General features: G+C 36.6%; 1 protein-coding gene across 1 annotated transcript in view; it reads right to left on the bottom strand.

Annotated features, from left to right (window-relative positions):
- The window catches only part of SH3BGRL (SH3 domain binding glutamate rich protein like), an 84,607-nt gene extending 76,878 nt beyond the window's left edge, over window positions 1-7,729 (bottom strand). The window contains exon 1 of the mRNA XM_043571520.1: window positions 7,484-7,729. Within this exon, the coding sequence (XP_043427455.1) occupies window positions 7,484-7,528 (45 nt within the window). The 5' untranslated portion in view covers window positions 7,529-7,729. The remainder of the gene's footprint in view (window positions 1-7,483) is intronic.
- Between the last annotated feature and the right edge of the window lie 10,399 nt (window positions 7,730-18,128).

The following is an 18,128-nucleotide window of genomic DNA, read 5'->3' as shown; positions in this document are numbered from 1 at the left end:
AGTAAATATCAACCAGAAGGCCAAATAGCATAGTTGTTAAGATCATGAGCTCTGGCATCAGACAAACCTGGGGGAGGGGTGCTTTGCTAGCTCTCTTGACCCTGTTTCCTCTTCTTAAAAATGGACAATGTTAAGAGTACTGACTTTGTTGAGTTGTCAAAAGAATTCAATGTATATAATGTATGTAAAGTTCTTACCACTATCCCTGGTACATTTTAAGAGCTCACTGACAAATTATTTGCGTGAGAATTTAAAGTGAGATAATTTATCATATTTTTAACCTAGCCTCATCTTCCTTCTAAATAAACTGAAATACCACGCTGGATAGAATGGTTTCTGATATTGCAGCTACTATTAAGTATATATTTAGTGTTTTATTTTTATTTTTTAATTGTTTTAATGTTTATTTTTGAGAGAGAGAGAGAGAGAGAGAGAGAGAGAGAGCACAAGTGGGGGAGGGGCAGAGAGAGAGGGAGACACAGAATCTGAAGCAGGCTCCAGTCTCTGAGCTGTCAGCACAGAGCCTGACGTGGGGCTCGAACTCACAAACCTCAAGATCATGACCTGAGCTGAAGTCGGACGCTTAACCAACTGACCCACCCAGGTGCCCCTATATTTACTGTTTTAATTTTAACATTGAGAAATATGCTGCACTTAATGATGAAATAATTGTCTAAGTGGTGGTGGTAAAACAGACAAAATTTTCCCAAATTGTAACTGTTAACTGAAATAAATATTCTCTGGTATTTAAAAGGTAAAGTTCTATTTGTTTTGACTCACTGTTGGAAATCCCCTAAACAAAAATGTTTGGCTTTAACTCCAACTCTGATAGGGTCTCATTTTCAGAAAGGACTAAACTGAAGGGCCAGAACTCAGACTAGAATCCAGAACCAGAGTTTACAAGTCATACTAGTACTGCCTTCCTAATAAATTTAGAAGGTAAGAATCAAAGAAAGCCATCTCTGAATTATGTTGGTTTATAGCAACATAAAAAAACTTTTTAGAGAAAAGAATCAAAGTCATAAAACTTCAATACATGGCACAAATGCTATTTTAAAATCTGTCCTTGGCTAGGCAATTTTTTTCCACTTTAGAGAAAGAGAGTACAAGTTGCAGGAGAGGGGCAGAGGGAAAGAGAAGGAGAATCTTAAGCAGGCTCCACTCACAGCACAGAGCATGATGCAGGGCTCAATCTCATGACCCTCAACCAACTGAGTCACCCAGGCACCCCTATGCAATTTTATTTTTATTTTAAAGAAAGAACTAAAATGTATCTGAAATTGATGCTGCTAACCAACCCCCTTACTTCCCTCAGTTGCACCTAATTCATGTATAGATTATGGATGAAGACACATTTCCCTGGTTAGGCATCATCTAGTCTTTTTTTTCCCCAACATTTATTTATTGTTGAGAACAGAGAGAGAAAAGCATGATCAGGGGACGGGCAGAAAGAGAGGGAGATAAGGAATCTGAAGCAGGCTCCAGGCTCTGAGCTGTCAGCACAGAGCCCAACGCGTGGCTCAAACTTACAAGCCGTGAGATTATGACCTGAGCAGAAGTCAGGCGCTTAACTGACTAAGCCACCCAGGCGACCCAGGCATCATCCAGTGTTAAATGACAATTATAGATCCATAGTCACATGAGAAGGTTTTAATGTACTATTGACCTAATTTTTGTTCAATACCTATACACTAAAAGGATGTGTAAATTATACAGTGTTTAGCAGTGGCTTCTGGAGTCAGAAAAACTTGGGTTCTAATCACAGTTCTGCCATTTGTAACTCTTTGATCTTGAAGAATATACCTAATGGTTCTGGGTCTTAGGGATACTCTCTCCAAGTGCATGAAATAGATATAATAATAGTACTTACACCCCAGTGTCATTATAAGGATTGAACTAATTAAGATTATGTATGTAAAACACTGGGCACAGTGCTTGATATATATAATGCATAAATAAATGTTAGCCTTTACTATTACTAGACTCAAATCTTGATTAGTCACATTAATGAATGAGTAATAAAATAAAAAATCTAGCAACACTGACACTGTATACTTTTATATATACAATCTTTGAATTTGTCATGATTTTTTTGAATTTATATTTAATTTTTGCCTAATGGTTCTGGCAATCTGCAAAACTTTAAACAACCTAATAAAGCCAAATGTGAAGGACTGGGCTAGCAAATTAGCCCTTTGCTTAGAGTTCTGCTCAACTGGCCAAGTGTAAATGCCAGTTTTGGCTCTCTTATTAATAAAAAGTCATAATAAATGAGCTTCCCCTTCTCTCTAAATATACGTTTGTTTAATCTTGGTCTGGATTGGAGGAAATAATTCAGTACTAGGTTTAAAAGGCCTCCTGGTGGGCTATAAAGCATAACTGAAAGCAGATGGTCAGATAATCACCAACAGATTCTCACTGTTTAATTTTATCAGTAAGAAACGAAATATAACCATGGATAATTCAATTAAAGCAGAAAATATTTCTATAAAAGATATATGTTTCAGGCACCTAATGGCTCAGTCAGTTAACCATCTGACTCATGACTGCAGCTCAGGTCATGACCTCACAATTCATGAGATCAAGCCCCTCATTGGGTTTTGTGCTAACAGCACAGAGTTTGCTTGGGATTTTCTCTTCCTCTCTCCTTGCCCCTCCCCAGCTTGCACTCTCCCCCTCTCTTTCTCAAAAATAAATAAATAAACTTGGGGCGCCTGGGCGGCTCAGTAGGTTGAGCATCTGACTTCAGCTCAGGTCATAATCTCACGGTCTGTGAGTTTGAGCCCTGCATCAGGCTCTGTGCTGACAGCTCAGGGCTTGGAGCCTGCTTCATATTCTGTGTCTCTCTCTCCCTCTGCCCCTCCCCTGCTCATGCTCTGTCTCTCTCTGTCAAAATAAACATCAAACAAAACTTAAAAACATAAATAAATAAATAAATAAATAAACTTTTAAAAAGATATATATTTGACTGTGCGATATATATTTTAGAGAAGAATTTAAAGATTAACCACAGAGAATTAGAACACTTGACCTGATTGTATCTGAGGCGTCAATTTTTTTTTTTCAGGTCAACTCAAGGGGAGAATTGACCTTACAGTTTATTGATCGAAACTCCTCCTCAGTAGAGAAATTAGTCTTTGAGCTAGAGATAAATCCACTTTATCTTTCTCTTCTACCAGATTATAAGTCTAATTTTATACTAAATTTCCAAAATACATTCTTCTCTGAAACCATTTGACTTTTAAAAGCTCAAAAATCATCACCGATAATTGTGTTTTCCAAGCCTCTTTAATTTGGGCAAAATTATTCCAAAAACTTTGTCATTACTGTTTTGAAATTGAGGAAGTCAGTCATCAAATATAGAGCATCAGGCTGAAGGTGCTGATATTGAGTTCCTGCATTTGCCAAGTGAAAGTTATCATTTCCCACTGTTTTAGAACATCCAAAAAGTATGTCAATGCATTCATATGATGAACAGTTTCTGATTTTGTCCTTTTAAGTAGTTTATCAATACCTTTAAACAGCATTCAATCAAATCTTGACAGTTATAACAAAGACTATAGCATACATCAAATCAATGTTCAATTTATAAATGCAGAGTCAGAACAGCAAAATACTCTGTCACCTAAAATACAATTACTTGGAAATCATATAGATGAATAGCTGTAGTTTAATTATTCCACATCTATATTATCCAAATGAAAAAAAATACTGTGACTCATGCTTTGGCAATCACAAACATTTGTTTTATTTAAATGTTTTTATAACTTGTATAGCAGATACTGTCGTAAAGAAAAATTATGTATATTTAATTTATTCATTAGTAATAGTTTATGTTTTAGTAGTCATAAAAGAGATCATCTTACAAATTTTATTTCATAAATAAAACGCCTAGAAATGATCTATCCTACCACAATCTTAACATTTCTACACCAAGCACACCTAGAATGCATAGAGACCAAACAATGGAGATTATTATGGGTCCAAGGAAAAGAAGTTTGAGAAAAAAAAAAACCCTCTCAAACCAGTTAAAAATCTCTAAGCAATCATCACTCTAGCAATTCTGATCAAAGGCCAATATTGATTTTTGTTAAAAGTTATTGAAATTTATTTTTATAGGTCTGTGCTTACTATTTTCCATTAAATACAAATTTATAGGGCATTACAATCTCAAGGAAAAAAAAAACCATGGTGTATACCTCTGTGTTACAGTGGGTCAAGACATGCACAAACAGATCTGAACAGGCAGAAATCGCTAAATCACTTCCTATGAACAAACAACTTTGGAACTGCATTGCTGCTAAATTGTTTCCATAAAAAGAAACAATATTAATGCCTGAATTTCCATACCTTGATCTATAAAAAACAGTTCCAAATGGGCATGTCTCTATCTCCCAGTCCTTGAGTAAATGGTCATCTACCCCATTTACTGGCATTCAGCTTTGGACATACTATCTCTCCTCCACATCAGCTCCTCTTTTTTCTAACCTCTGGGTGTGTGTGTGTGTGTGTGTGTGTGTGTGTGTACACACACACACATACTCAGGCAATTCTTCCACTTAAAGGGCATAGTTATTTCTGTGCCTCTCACCTCCTATTCACATTTATCTTCTCATGCCTCCTAGCTATGATGCACCAGTGGAACAATATATTTGTTGGTGGTTAAACACATGTTATTGGATTCAAACAGCTTGTATTAGATACAAGTTCTGTGGCTTCCTACTTATGTGACCTTGGAAAGTTGTTTAACATTTCTGAACCTGTATTTCCTTAACCTAAAAAGAGAGATAATCATAAGACCTGATTCATAGGACTAAAAAATGTCAAGAAAAAAATTAGATAGCACTTGACACAATTAAGTGTTCCCACTACTATTATTATTATGGCTTTCTAGAAATCCGTTGCAAAAATTAACATACTTACTTTCATTTCTAAATTTTTGAGAAGCAAGTGTTACTCTTCTGTATTGGGACAGAGTTGAGTAAATGAAAACTTTTCTGTTTTTTAAATCACTTATAAGACTATCTCACTTTGAGTAATTTTTGGGTTCCTATTATGATTTTTACCCCAAAATTTCTAAATTGTGTGTTAAAAACTATATGGTAGCAATCTTAAGGGAAAAACTTAGTATTGCCACTTGAATATTTCCCATTTATGTTATAAATGAGCTCTTCCTGAAGTACACTCACTTTATACCATTTTAGTATTATTTAAAAGTATCCATAATTTATAAAAAAATAAGAATTTATTTTGTCAATATGTATAATTTTGATAACAGGCTCAAAAAACTATAGTTACTTAAATAACAGACAGATCTAATTACGCATAAGAAAAAATTGAAACAAAACACAAATAGCATAAATATTTACTATTTGTAGAATCTTCACCATTCTAGTCTAACAATGTACATAATAAGAGAAAGCAGTTATTTTTTAAGGCCCTTAGAAACTTAAATCTTAATAAAGAGAGAGGTACAATTGTTCTTACTTTAATAGAAATTGTGAATGGAGTTTCTTTTTGAATATACTTTTGGAGGAGGGGTAGAACAAGAAAGCAAAGAATAAATAGCAGTACTGTAACTGCGTATCACCCAAAATGAAACTAACTTCCTGATCTGTTCAATCTAATCAGGAATTTAAGTAAAGTTATTAATCTGGTCTTTAAAATTTTACAATTGTTATACTGGACTTGAGACTCTGAGCAACTCAAATGTTCCTCTGAAATATCAAAATATATATGGATAATAATGAGGCAAGAAGCTCATAAAATAAAGTTCAAAGGTAATATAAAAAGTTCTCTTTATGTTTTCAACCTAAACTTGCCCAAAAAATGTAAAGTTAAGTATTCCATCTGAAAACTGTCTGAACATACCCACACACGGTGACCAGAGAAGATAAAGTTCAAAGTTCAAGATTCCTGTGATTTCACATAAGCTTCAGTTAAAATTTTTTTTTAGTGTTTATTTATTTTTGAGAGACAGAGAGAGAAACAGTGCGAGCAGGGGAGGGGCAGAAAGAGGGAAACACAGAATCCAAAGCAGGTCCCAGGCTCTGAGAGGTCAGCACAGAGCCCCATGCGGGGCTTGAACCCACGAGAATCGTGAGATCATGAACTGAGCCAAAGTCGGACACTCAACCGACTGAGCCACCCAGGCACCCCCAGAACCTTCAGTTTTATCCCAAACCCACTTGGGGGTAAATAAACAAAACAAAAATAAACAATAACAGTGAAAACATGGAATAGCTGCTGCTCTAAAGCTCAGAAGAGGGATGCAGTTCCTACCTCCTACATCCTGAACTCACACATAAGAAATGTGCTACTTACTGTTAGCTTTTCTCTTGAGTTGTGAAAAACAGGTACTTTCATTTATCATGGATATACACTCAGCTTTCACCCCAGTTTACCCTATTGCTCCCCACAGCCGCTGATATATTATTGTAAATTAAAAGCACATGAATCCAGGGGGGACCTGTCCTATCATTTTAAGAAGCAGCAACTGGAGGGGTGCCTGGGTGGCTCAGTGGGTCCTACTTCAACTCAGGTCATGATCTCAAGGTTCCTGGGTTTGAGCCCCATGTCTGGCTCTGTGCTGGTAGCTCAGAGCCTGGAGCCTGCTTCAGATTCTGTGTCTCGCTCTCTGTCTGCCCCTCAGCCGCTCATGTTCTGTGTCTCTCTCTCAAAAAAATAAATAAACATTGAAAAAAAAAAGCAAGTGGAGTCTGCCTCTACACAAGAAGCCACTTATTTTTTAGTTCCATTTTTAGTTCTTAATATAGTTGAAGCAGTTAGAAATATTACAAGTAAAATCTTTTGAAAAAAGAAAAAAGAAAAAAATCAAAATAAGGGCCAATATGGAAGGAAAAAACAGGCCCCTTGTCACATTAAAGTTAAAAAAAACCCACAACTTTGCATCATTGTTCCCCAAATCCCCTCCCATTCTGCCTAGTTCTAACACTTTTTAGGCTGAATTTAAACACCCTCTCCCACACATTGGCAATATAACTCTCTGATTAAAGGGGTCTCACTTCAAAAATAATCACAATGCCTAAATAGGCCTCCACTCAATTATCTTCAGTTAGCATGTTTTGCATCCTTACAGAACTGCACTCCTGCCCTTGATCTCAGTACCTAGAAGCACAAATGGCAAATTTCCCACTCCAGAAACTCACCAGTGTGTGATTTTACTTGCCTTCTTCCCCTAACCTTAAAGACCCTAAGCCACCATCTCCCATCTACCAAAACTCAGTAGCCGCCTTTTTCCTTCAAAAAAGAAATGTGGTTCTAACATAAGGCAAACAAAGCTAAACCCCATGGAAAAATGAAATCGATGCAACAAAGAGAAGAAACAGAAGAAGGGGAGGAGGGGTGGAAGATGTGTGTGTTTTCTGAAAAAACAGCTGCCAGAGGAACTTCAATTTAAGGGTTCTGGGGCAGAAGGAGACTGGTATGTAGGAAAACAAAGTGGTCTCCCCACCCTCCTTACCGCCGTAGAACCAGAGGAAGATGCAATATACACACGGATCACCATCTTGGGAACGATGGCCGGCCGCTGTTGTTTGGGTCCTGCAAAGGGCTAGAGAGCAGCTGCCGCAAAGGCTGGAATCCACCTAGAGGTGGAACAGAGGTTGGAAGAGAAGGGTGGGGGAAGTTAGAAAGGGAAATTGCCAGAGACCCGCCTCCTCCCTTGACTGCTTTCACTGAGCTCAGAACACTGCAGTCTCAGCCCCAAAGCCTGGAAAACACAGGCTCATTTGCATCATTTCTATTTTTTTTTATTAGGGAATCTCGAATAACACCGCGAGATCTGTTGAAACATTTATTTTTTACTATTCTCTCCCCGAGAAGAGGTAGAGGAGAAAGAAAAAACAAAAGAAAGGGTTGAATTAAATTATATTAAAATGAAGGACATTTTCCCACAGAAACTAAAAGTTCTGTGCATAACTTCCTGGTCAGAAATGTATGCAAATAAGACAGACCTTTCCTGAAATAAGACGCTCTATGTTGAATACAGACACTGGTAAGAAAGCCCATGCCTTCCAAGCCTTGTGCATTTTAAGACTCCTATTATGTAGTGATTATCTAATGTTGGTTGGTAGCAGAAATTAGGCACTGAAGAAGTAACCAATGACACAGAAGGTTTAAGAAGTTTCAGGTTTCTCTAAGCCCAGAAACTGCAGGACTAGTTTTCTTTCTGTTTCACTTTTTGTTATGATAGGGAATCCTGTCTCTGTGAAAATTCACAGGAGGCCTGACTGGCAAACTCAATAATGGAGGAAGAAATTGCAAACAATAACAAAATTGAAAATACAGTGTAAGAAAGTGAATGACTTTTTGCTTTGTTTTGTTTTTTTAACTGACTGAAGAAAGGGAGTTTGAATAGTATGTTGCAGAGATGTTTAAATGATGAACAGAGAAAATAAACGGTTATTTATAACTAGGGAATGAATAAACAATTGATAATGTCTAGAGAGGGACCCTGTACTTCAGAGTGTAATTTCATTATCCCAGATTATATCATATGAACAGAAATAAGAAACTTGCAAGATGAATAAGAGTGAGGTGAGGTAGTCACTTATCTGTCCTACTTCTTTCCTTTTCCTTTGCAGTTTTTCCTCCCTCTCCATTCTAGTGGTGTAATCACCTTTGTCTAGGTTCATTCATTGTAATACCTTCCTAACTGTTCCCTATTCATAGGTTCTCCCTTCTTCAATCTGTATGATCCATACAACAACCTTGAAGGGTGGATATTATAACAACAATTTTACAGATGAAGAAACTGAGACTCAGGAAAATAAGTAATTTTCCCAATGTCATATAGCTGGTAAATTCGAGTCAGTACTAGACCTTAAGTCAACCAACTTCAAAGGCCACCCTCTTGCCCATTCTGTATCACATTGACCAGAATAAGTAAAGTACTCAATAATAGTTACCTATCTTTCCTTCTAAAATATTACTTTCATACAGGGCACCTGGGTGGCTCAGTTGGTTAAGTGTCCAACTTCGGCTCAGGTCATGATCTCACAGTTTGTGGGTTCGAGCCCCACATCGGGCTCTGTGCTGACAGTTCAGAACCTGAAGCCTACTTCAGATTCTGTGTCTGCCTGTCTCTCTGCCCCACCCATGCTCATACTCTGACTCACTCTCTCTCTCTCTCTCTCTCAAAAATAAACACTAAAAAATTTAAAATATTACTATCATATATCACTAAACATAGCTCTCCATAGACTATCAAATCAAACCTAAATTATGTTTCTAAGGATCTCCTTCCATAATCTGGCCCTACACTAGCCATAGTATTATCCCTTCCTCCTCCAAACTAACTTCCCTACATAATCATTGTTGACTCCCCATTGAAATCACCATATTTATTCTCATTTTCATGCTTTTTCTGTTTTTCTCTCATTCTTCACTTTTCTCCCACACCCTTTTACTCTTTTCTGTCCTCTTCATGTGTCTAACTCCTCTAGATACGACTCAAAATCATTATACAAATGATCAGGCAGAAATAAGTCAGGGTGATAAGCTACTTTCATTGTTGTCTAATTCAGGGTGACTGTTATTGTGCTTCCCAGTCCACAGGATAGGAAAATCTTCATTCAGGTTTTGATTTGGCAAAATGTACACAATTTTTCATATACATATATCGCCCAGACTCCTGTCTCTTAGTGGTCAACATGTATTCTATTTGGACATTTTGACCCATAGTCTCTTTTTAATTGAAAAAATAAAAGAAAGAAAGAAAAACTCTTGTACTTATTCTACATACTCATAAAATAAATTTACATCTGCAGAGAACTGGATGGCGGAATGAATAATGAGTTCAGTTTATCTGAAACTCTCAGGAATGGGAAGATGATTCCTGGTATTTAATTAAGTTTAAATCCAGATATATTAATCTAAGTGAAAATTTCACCAATAAACAAAATCTTTTGTCCCTTATTGACAATACTTGGGATACATGAGGGGACTGGTTTTTACCAATATTTTTATCCTAGAAATTAACATTATAGATTATGTTAGACTTATACCTTACTATATTCAACCATCCCTGGAATGTATATTCTAGAATAGACATTTTTGCTTCATTTTAATCTTACATAAAGTAGTTCCCCAAATCATTTTAATATAATTTTACTGGAAAGATTATGGCCTGATTAAAGTAAGATGGATCAAAGAATTTTCAAACAGTATTTGTGACTTATTGCCATAAGATATCATTTATTTATTTATTTATTTATTTATTTATTTATATTTGTAAAATATAATTTATTGTCAAATTAGCTTACATACAACACCCACTGCTCATCCCAACAAGTGCCCTCAATGCCAATCACCCATTTTCCCTCTTCCCACCCCCGTCCACCCTCAGTTTGTTCTCTGTATTTAAGTGTCTCTTGTGGTTTGCCTCCCTCCCTCTCTGTTTGTAACTATTTTTACCCTTCCCTTCCCCATGGTGTTTTGTTAGGCTTCTCAAGATCCACATATGAGTGAAAACACATGATATCTGTCCTTCTGACTGACTTACTTCACTCAGCATATGTGTACAATGGAATACTACTTGGTAATGAGAATTAAATCATGCCATTTGCAGCAACATGGATGGAACTGGAAATCTACTGATTTATTAACCAAATGTTAGTATTTTTCAAAATTTATAAAATAAGTTCATGCTGTGTTCAGAAAATTTAGCAAATATTGGAAAGAAAGAAAGTATCTGGAGATAACCATCTTTAATACATTGATGCAAGCCCTTCTAAGTCTAGTCAGGGATAGATGAGAGTGGGTGTGAAGGGTTGAGAGAAGTGGCAGGAAGGAAGAGAGTAAAAACATTTTAAAAATTATCATAGGATACATACTATTTTGTAAATTACTGTTTTTCACTTACAAAGCATTTGAAAAATTATCCCATGTCAGGAAATATTATTTCACATGATTTTTAATGGTTTTACATGGTTCCATTTCACAAACATACCAAAAGTTATTTATCCAGTTCTGCACTATTGGACATGTTGCTTGTTTTCAATTATTCTATATTGTAGTTAATGCTGCAGTATATGTTTATCTACAAATTTTTGTCCACACCTCTAATAATTATTTTGGAATAAATTCTTACATGTGGAATTGCTGGCAAACTAGATAGGCACTCCAGCCTATTAAAATGTTATCATTTGGGCCCAGCATTGCCCTGGTCTAGACTGGAAAAGAATGTTGATTTCCTTGAGGAACTATCTGATGTTACCCCAATCACAAGAATGGAGCTGTGGAGGTATGAGTAGAGATTTTATGAACTTGGTCTTAGATATTGAAGTCTAACGACACTTCTTAGCAGGTTTTACTCCCCTCTCCTCCCTCACTGAGTTTTCTAAGTTCCTAACCTTAGCACTTTTCTGATATGCAGGTAAGTTCCTACAAATGCTTCTCTGTCCCAAATCCCCTTTGCCGAGCCAGATACTCATACTAGTAATGGTGTCAGAATGAGTACACCACTACTCAAAATATACATTTTGGTTCCCTGTTTTGAATTTTTAGGCCAACTGCTGAGCTGGAGGGTATAGGACAATTTCAGTGAGCTGTACACACAGTGATGAAATTGGAGTATAGGTGAAAAGATAGAATAAGAAGACAGGATTGAGGATATCTGTGATATGGAAGAGTTAACATAATGGGAGTCTCATAATTTCTGGTAGAAATGGATCATGCATCTTGCATAGGGTAAGAGCTAGAAGACATCTCATTCAGAAATTCTACCTCAATTTCAATCTCCATATTTCCTCCCTCTCAAACCTTTTCACTATATTCCACTGGGGGTTCTGTTTATGATGAGAAAACTCTTCTACATATTCAACCTTTTCCCCATTCTTTCTACCTCCTTGCCTGAACTGATACTTGTTTCTTCAGGGCAGCACTTTCCCTTCTCAAGTAGAGACTACTTATGCTGTCACACCCCATTCAGGGTTGGGAGTCTTCAGGCGGGTTATCTTCAGGAGAGAAGGTCTGCCTAGAAGCTTCATTTTCCTACTCAGCAAATGGCCCATGGGAAAAAGCAGCTCTAATTTATCACTGAGTTCTTTGGATTTGTAATCCATCCCCTTTTCTTGCCCTGGTAATTCCTCACTTTTTTGACTAGGTCTTTGATATTTTTAAGAAGATTTTGTAAAGTGTCTTCTAACATTTAAATTGCCTTTTGCAAGAAGGTTGTTCTGGATCACCCAGTCCATTATTGACAAAAGCATAAAATTTCCTACTTTTAAACTTTTGAGAAAGTGAAAATATTATTTAGCCCATAATACAAAAAGAAGACTACAAAATCACAATTAAGAAATAGTGAAATAGATGGAAAACATTACCATGTCAGCTTTTTTAAACATTAAATTTAACATTCATCAGTATTTTACTTCACTTGAAAACAATTTGCAGTTTAGATTTTTCTTCTACAGCAGCAGAATTCGCAAATATATATAATGGTTGTAGAGAAATCACTGTCAAGCATAATTTAATGACGTACTTGGTGCTAAATGATTTTAAAATTAAAAACAAAGTTATAGGGGCACCTGGGTGGCTCAGTCGGTTAAGCATCCGACTTCAGCCCAGGTCATGATCTCACGGTTCATGGGCTCAAGCCCCGCATCGGGCTCTGTGCTGACAGCTCAGGGCCTGGAGCCTGCTTTGAATTCTGTGTCTCCCTCTCTCTCTGCCCCTTCCATACTCACCTTCTGTCTCTCTCTGTCTCTCAAAAATAAACATTGAAAAAATTAAAAAAAACCAAAGTTATAAAATATTAATATTTTATTTAACATTTATATTTGAGTAAGAAGATAGGTACATTTGAATTTTTAAAAATTTTGATACACTGTGGAGTGGTGTTTCCAAAATAAGAGTGCCTAGGTTTTTAAGTGTTCAAACAGTGTTTGAACAGTGTTCATCAAACAGTGTTGGATGAAACCACCAACAATGTTATTCAGTGATGCCCTGGTCTCCATGCTTCCATCTGCTTTGGCAGGTGGAAGATTAAGAATATATCTTTTCTTTATTAACAGACAACACATTAACACATACATATCTAAATTTAAAAAAATATTGCACTTTGGAGGACTTACTGTTTCTCTCTCCAAGTGTCACCATCAATGGCATTATCTGCAGTGGAAACAGAGTACGTTAAATAACAGAGAATTGTGCTTAGGAGTTCTAAGCCTGTTTCAGTCACCTGCTACATGGTGATGTGCATCAGCAGGAACTTTAGGACTTGGTGCCAGAAGACATCTTGGAAGTACTGGGTCCAGAGTTCTGATCTCATCCAAGATGTTATGACCATAGTTGTAGCAGCTACAGGGTGCCACACCCATGAAAAATAAATGTTCTGTGCTTGAAAAAGCAACGCTTAAAGATAATTTTTTTTTATCAGCTCTGTACAGAATTCCAGCAGAGAGGTAGAACGTTATTTTACCCATTGTCCTTGAGCAGTAACAAAAAAAAGGTCTCAGGGAACTGAACAGAACTCCAGGCAAGAACAACTATTTCTAAAACCTGCTGATACTTGCAGTAAGGGCTACTGGCCCATTAATCTTTCACTGGGTGTCACTGATTCCAGAAGAGTAGTGAGTCAACCTGTGAGGATAACTCCATTAGCATCACAAAGAGATGAAATGGTCTAGGTTGGAGGGTGCTTTTCCAAGTATTAGTTCTTCCAAATGAGGCCTGCTTTCAGATCCCTTCCTTACACACGTATACACACCACACCATACCACAATTCCACAATTTAAGGAATCAAAGATCTGAAAAGGACCTCAGAGATCAAATTCCCAGCCCCTTACACACCCTGACAATAACAACAACAAGTGGTCATCCAGGCATTAATTGCAAACACCTCCAGTTACAGTGAACTCACAATTCCTGAACCATTCCTATACTGTTTTTGTTCAAGGTAAAATTTTAGAATTTTTTTCTGATGTTTAGCTGAGCAGTTTCTTTTTATGTTCCTTTGATACTAATAATTCATAGTTATCAACTCATTTCTATTCTTGTGAAAGCCTTTGCAATAGGAATCCTCTCCTCCAAGTTAATATTTCCAGTTTCTCTAACCAGTCTTTTTTTTTAACTAACCTTATTATGCTGTAATGTCCAGAGTCTCTCCTCTAAATAATGTTCCAGTTTGTCAATTTCTCTCTTCTGCAGAGGGTGGTCCCCAAAACTAAATGTCTTGTTCCAAGTATGATATGACTACCATGGTGTAGAGTACTAAGGGATCCTCATTCTGGACCATGTGTTTCTCTTTTAGTCCTCCTGCATGATGAGGAATGGCTTTTAACATTGTCATAATTTTTAATATATATATATATATATATTTAAACATATATATATATATTATATTTAATTTTTATAAGGTTTATTTTTGAGAGAGAGACAGGGATGGGCAGAGAGAGAGGAATACACAGAATCTGAAGCAGGCTCTAGGCTCTGAGCTGTCAGCACAGAGCCCAACGTGGGGCTCATCCTCAAGAACCACAAGATCATGACCTGAGCCAAAGTCAGACACTTAACCGACGGAGCCACCCAGATGCCCCGACACACCTTTTAATATATTAAGAGCCCTTTTGGATATGTCGTTTAGGGGAATATTTGTGCAAAACTTTTGCACATTTTTTAATCTGTCTTGTTTGTTTCTATTCTGAATAGCAGCCTTACTACACATTTTTTAAAGTTTTAATTTAAATTTCCTCTTAGTAATATATAGTGTAGTGTAATATTAATTTCAGGTATACAATATAGTGATTCAACACTTACATACAACACTCTGCACTGATCAAAAGTGCCCAACTTAATCCCCATCATTTATATAATCCATACCCACCCACCTCTCTTCTGGTAACCATCAGTTTGTTTTCTATAGTCAAGGGTCTGTTTCCTGGTTTGCCTTTTTTTTTTTCCCTTTTGCTCATTTGTTTTTTTTTCTTAAATTCCACATATGAGTGAAATAATATGGTATTTGGCTTTCTCTGACTGACTTATTTCACTTAGCATAATAGTCTATAGCTCTATCCATGTTGTTGCAAATGGCAAGATTTCATTCTTTTCTATGTTGAGTAATATTCCATGGTATGTGTGTATATATATAACATATATACATAGCACATCTTCGTTATCCACTCATGGACACTTGGGCTGTTTCCATAAATGGGCTAGTGTAGATAATGCTGCTTTAAATATTGGGGTGTGTGTATCTCTTTGAATTAGTATTTTTGTATTCTTTGGGCAAATACAGTGTAGTGCAATTGCTGGGTCATAGGGTAGTTCTATTTTTAACTATCTGAGGAATGCCCATACTGTTTTCCAGAGTGGCTGCAAAACTCTGCATTCCCACCAACAGGGCAAGAGGGTTCCCCTTTCTCCACATCCTCACTAACACCTGTTACTTATGGTGTGTTTTTTAAACTTTATTTATTTTGAGAGAGAGAGACAGACAGACAGACAGACAGATGTGGGGCTTAACCGACTGAGCCACCCAGGCACCCCTCTTATGTTGTTGATTTTAGCCATTCTGACAGGTTTGAGGTGATACATCATTGTAGTTTTGATTTCCATTTCCCAGATGACCAGTGATCATGAACATCTTTTCATGTGTCCGTTGGCCATCTGTATGTCTTCTCTGGGAAAATGTCTATTCTCTCCATTGTTAATTGGATTATTCATTTTCTGACTGTTGAATTTTATAACATCTTTACACATTTTGGGTACTATCCCTTATCAGATATGTCATTTGTAAATACTTCTCCCTTTCCCTAGGTTGCCTTTTAGTTTTGTTGATTGTTTCCTTTGGTGTGCAGAAGCTTTTTATTTTGATGAAGTCCCAATACTTTATTTTCCCTTGTCTTCGGAGACATAGCTTGTAAGAAGCTGTACAGCCAATGTCAAGGAGGTTACTGCCTGTGTTCTCTAGGATTTTTAATAGTTTCATGCCTCACATTTAGGTCTTTAATCCATTTTAAATTTGTTTTTGTGTACGGTGTAAGAAAGTTGTACAGTTTCATTCTTTTGCATGTTGCTGTCAAGTTTTCCCAACACCATTTATTGAAGAGACATTGTTTTTTCCCATTGGATATTCTTTCCTGCTCTTTCAAAGATTAATTGACCATATAGTTTTGGGTTAATTTCTGGGTTTTCTATTTTGTTCTCTTGATCTATGTGCCTATTTTTGTGCCAGTACCATACTGTTTTTATTACTACACCCTTGTAACACAACTTGAAGTCTGGAATTGTGTTGCCTCCAGCTTTGCTTTTCTTTTTCAAGGTTTCTTTGGCTATTTAGGGTCTTTTCTGTTTCCGTATAAATTTTAGAATTGTTCTAGCTCTGTGAAAAATTTTCACAATTTAATGCAATCAAGGATTGCATTAAATGTGCAGATTGCTTGGGGTAGTATACGTATTTTAAGAATATTTGTTCTTCTGAGGCACCTGGGTGAACAAAGGAGGAGAGATCACAACCAACACTGTCGAAATACAAACAATAATAAAAGACTAATATGAGCAATTAAATCCCAACAAATCGGGCAATCTGGAAGAAATGGAAAAATTCCTAGAAACATGTATAAAAGCTGAAACAGGAAGAAATAGAAAATTTGAACAGACTCCTAACCAGTAAAACAAAAATGTATCAATAATAAAAAAATCTCCCAACAAAGAGTCCAGGGCTGAATAGCTTTCCAGGGGAATTCTACCAAACATTTAAAAAAAAGAGTTAACACCTATTTTTTGAAGCTGTTCCCAAAAACATAAATGGAAGGAAAACTTCCAAACTCATTCTATGAGTACAGAATTTCCTTGATTCCAAAACCAGACAAAGACCTCACTGAAAAGAACTACAGACAAATTTCCTTCATGAACATGGATGCAAAAATTCTCAACAAGATACTAACAAACCTGATCCAACAATACAGTTAAAGAATTATTCACCATGATCAAGTAGGATTTATTCCTGGGATGCAGATCTCATTCAATATCCACAAATCAATATCTGCAAATCAACCAATGTGATACATCACATTAATAAAAGAACGGATAAGAACCACATGATCCTCTCAATAGATGCAGAAAAATCATTTGACAAAATACGGTATCCTTCTTGATAAAAAAATCAAGAAAGTGGGGATAGAAGGATCATACTGCAACATCATAAAGGCTGTATATGAAAGACCACCACTAATTATCATCCACAATGGGGAAAAACTGAGAGCTTCCCCCCTAAGGTCAGGAACATGACAAGGATGTCCACTTTACTCTCACTACTGTTATTCAACATAGTGTTGGAAGTCCTAGCCTCAGCAATCATACAACACAAAGAAATAAAAAGTATCCAAATTGACAAGGAGGAAGTCAAACTTACACTCTTTGCAGAAGACATGATACTCTACATGGAAAACCCAAAAGACTGCACCCAAAAAAACTGCTAGAACTGATACATGAATTCATCAAAGTTACAGGATATAAAATCAATGTTTAGAAATCTGTTGCATTTCTATACAACAATAATGAAGCAGAAGAAGGAGAAATCAAGGAATCGATCCCATTTACAGTAACACCAAAAATCATAAAATACCTAGGAATAAACCTAATTGAAGCGGTTAAAAAACTATACACTGGGGACGCCTGGGTGGCGCAGTCGGTTAAGCGTCCGACTTCAGCCAGGTCACGATCTCCCGGTCCGGGAGTTCGAGCCCCGCATCAGGCTCTGGGCTGATGGCTCAGAGCCTGGAGCCAGTTTCCGATTCTGTGTCTCCCTCTCTCTCTGCCCCTCCCCCGTTCATGCTCTGTCTCTCTCTGTCCCAAAAGTAAATAAACGTTGAAAAAAAAATTAAAAAAAAAAAACTATACACTGAAAACTATATAAAGCTTATGAAAAAAATGAAGAAGAAACAAAAATTGGAAAACCAGTCCATGTTCATGGATTAGAAGAACAAATATTGTACTACAATTTGGGCAGTATCGATACTACCTAAACAATCTACATATTTAATGTAATCCCTATCAAAATAACACCGACATTCTTCACAGAGCTAGAACAAACAATCTTAAAATATTTATGGAAGCAGAAAAGACCCTTAATAGCCAAAGCAATCCTGAACAAGAAAATCAAA

The sequence above is a fragment of the Prionailurus bengalensis genome, chromosome X (assembly GCF_016509475.1).
Source record: "Prionailurus bengalensis isolate Pbe53 chromosome X, Fcat_Pben_1.1_paternal_pri, whole genome shotgun sequence".
NCBI lineage: Eukaryota > Metazoa > Chordata > Mammalia > Carnivora > Felidae > Prionailurus > Prionailurus bengalensis.
Note: the sequence above shows the minus strand (reverse complement) of the source record. Positions and strands in the feature narration are given on the sequence as shown.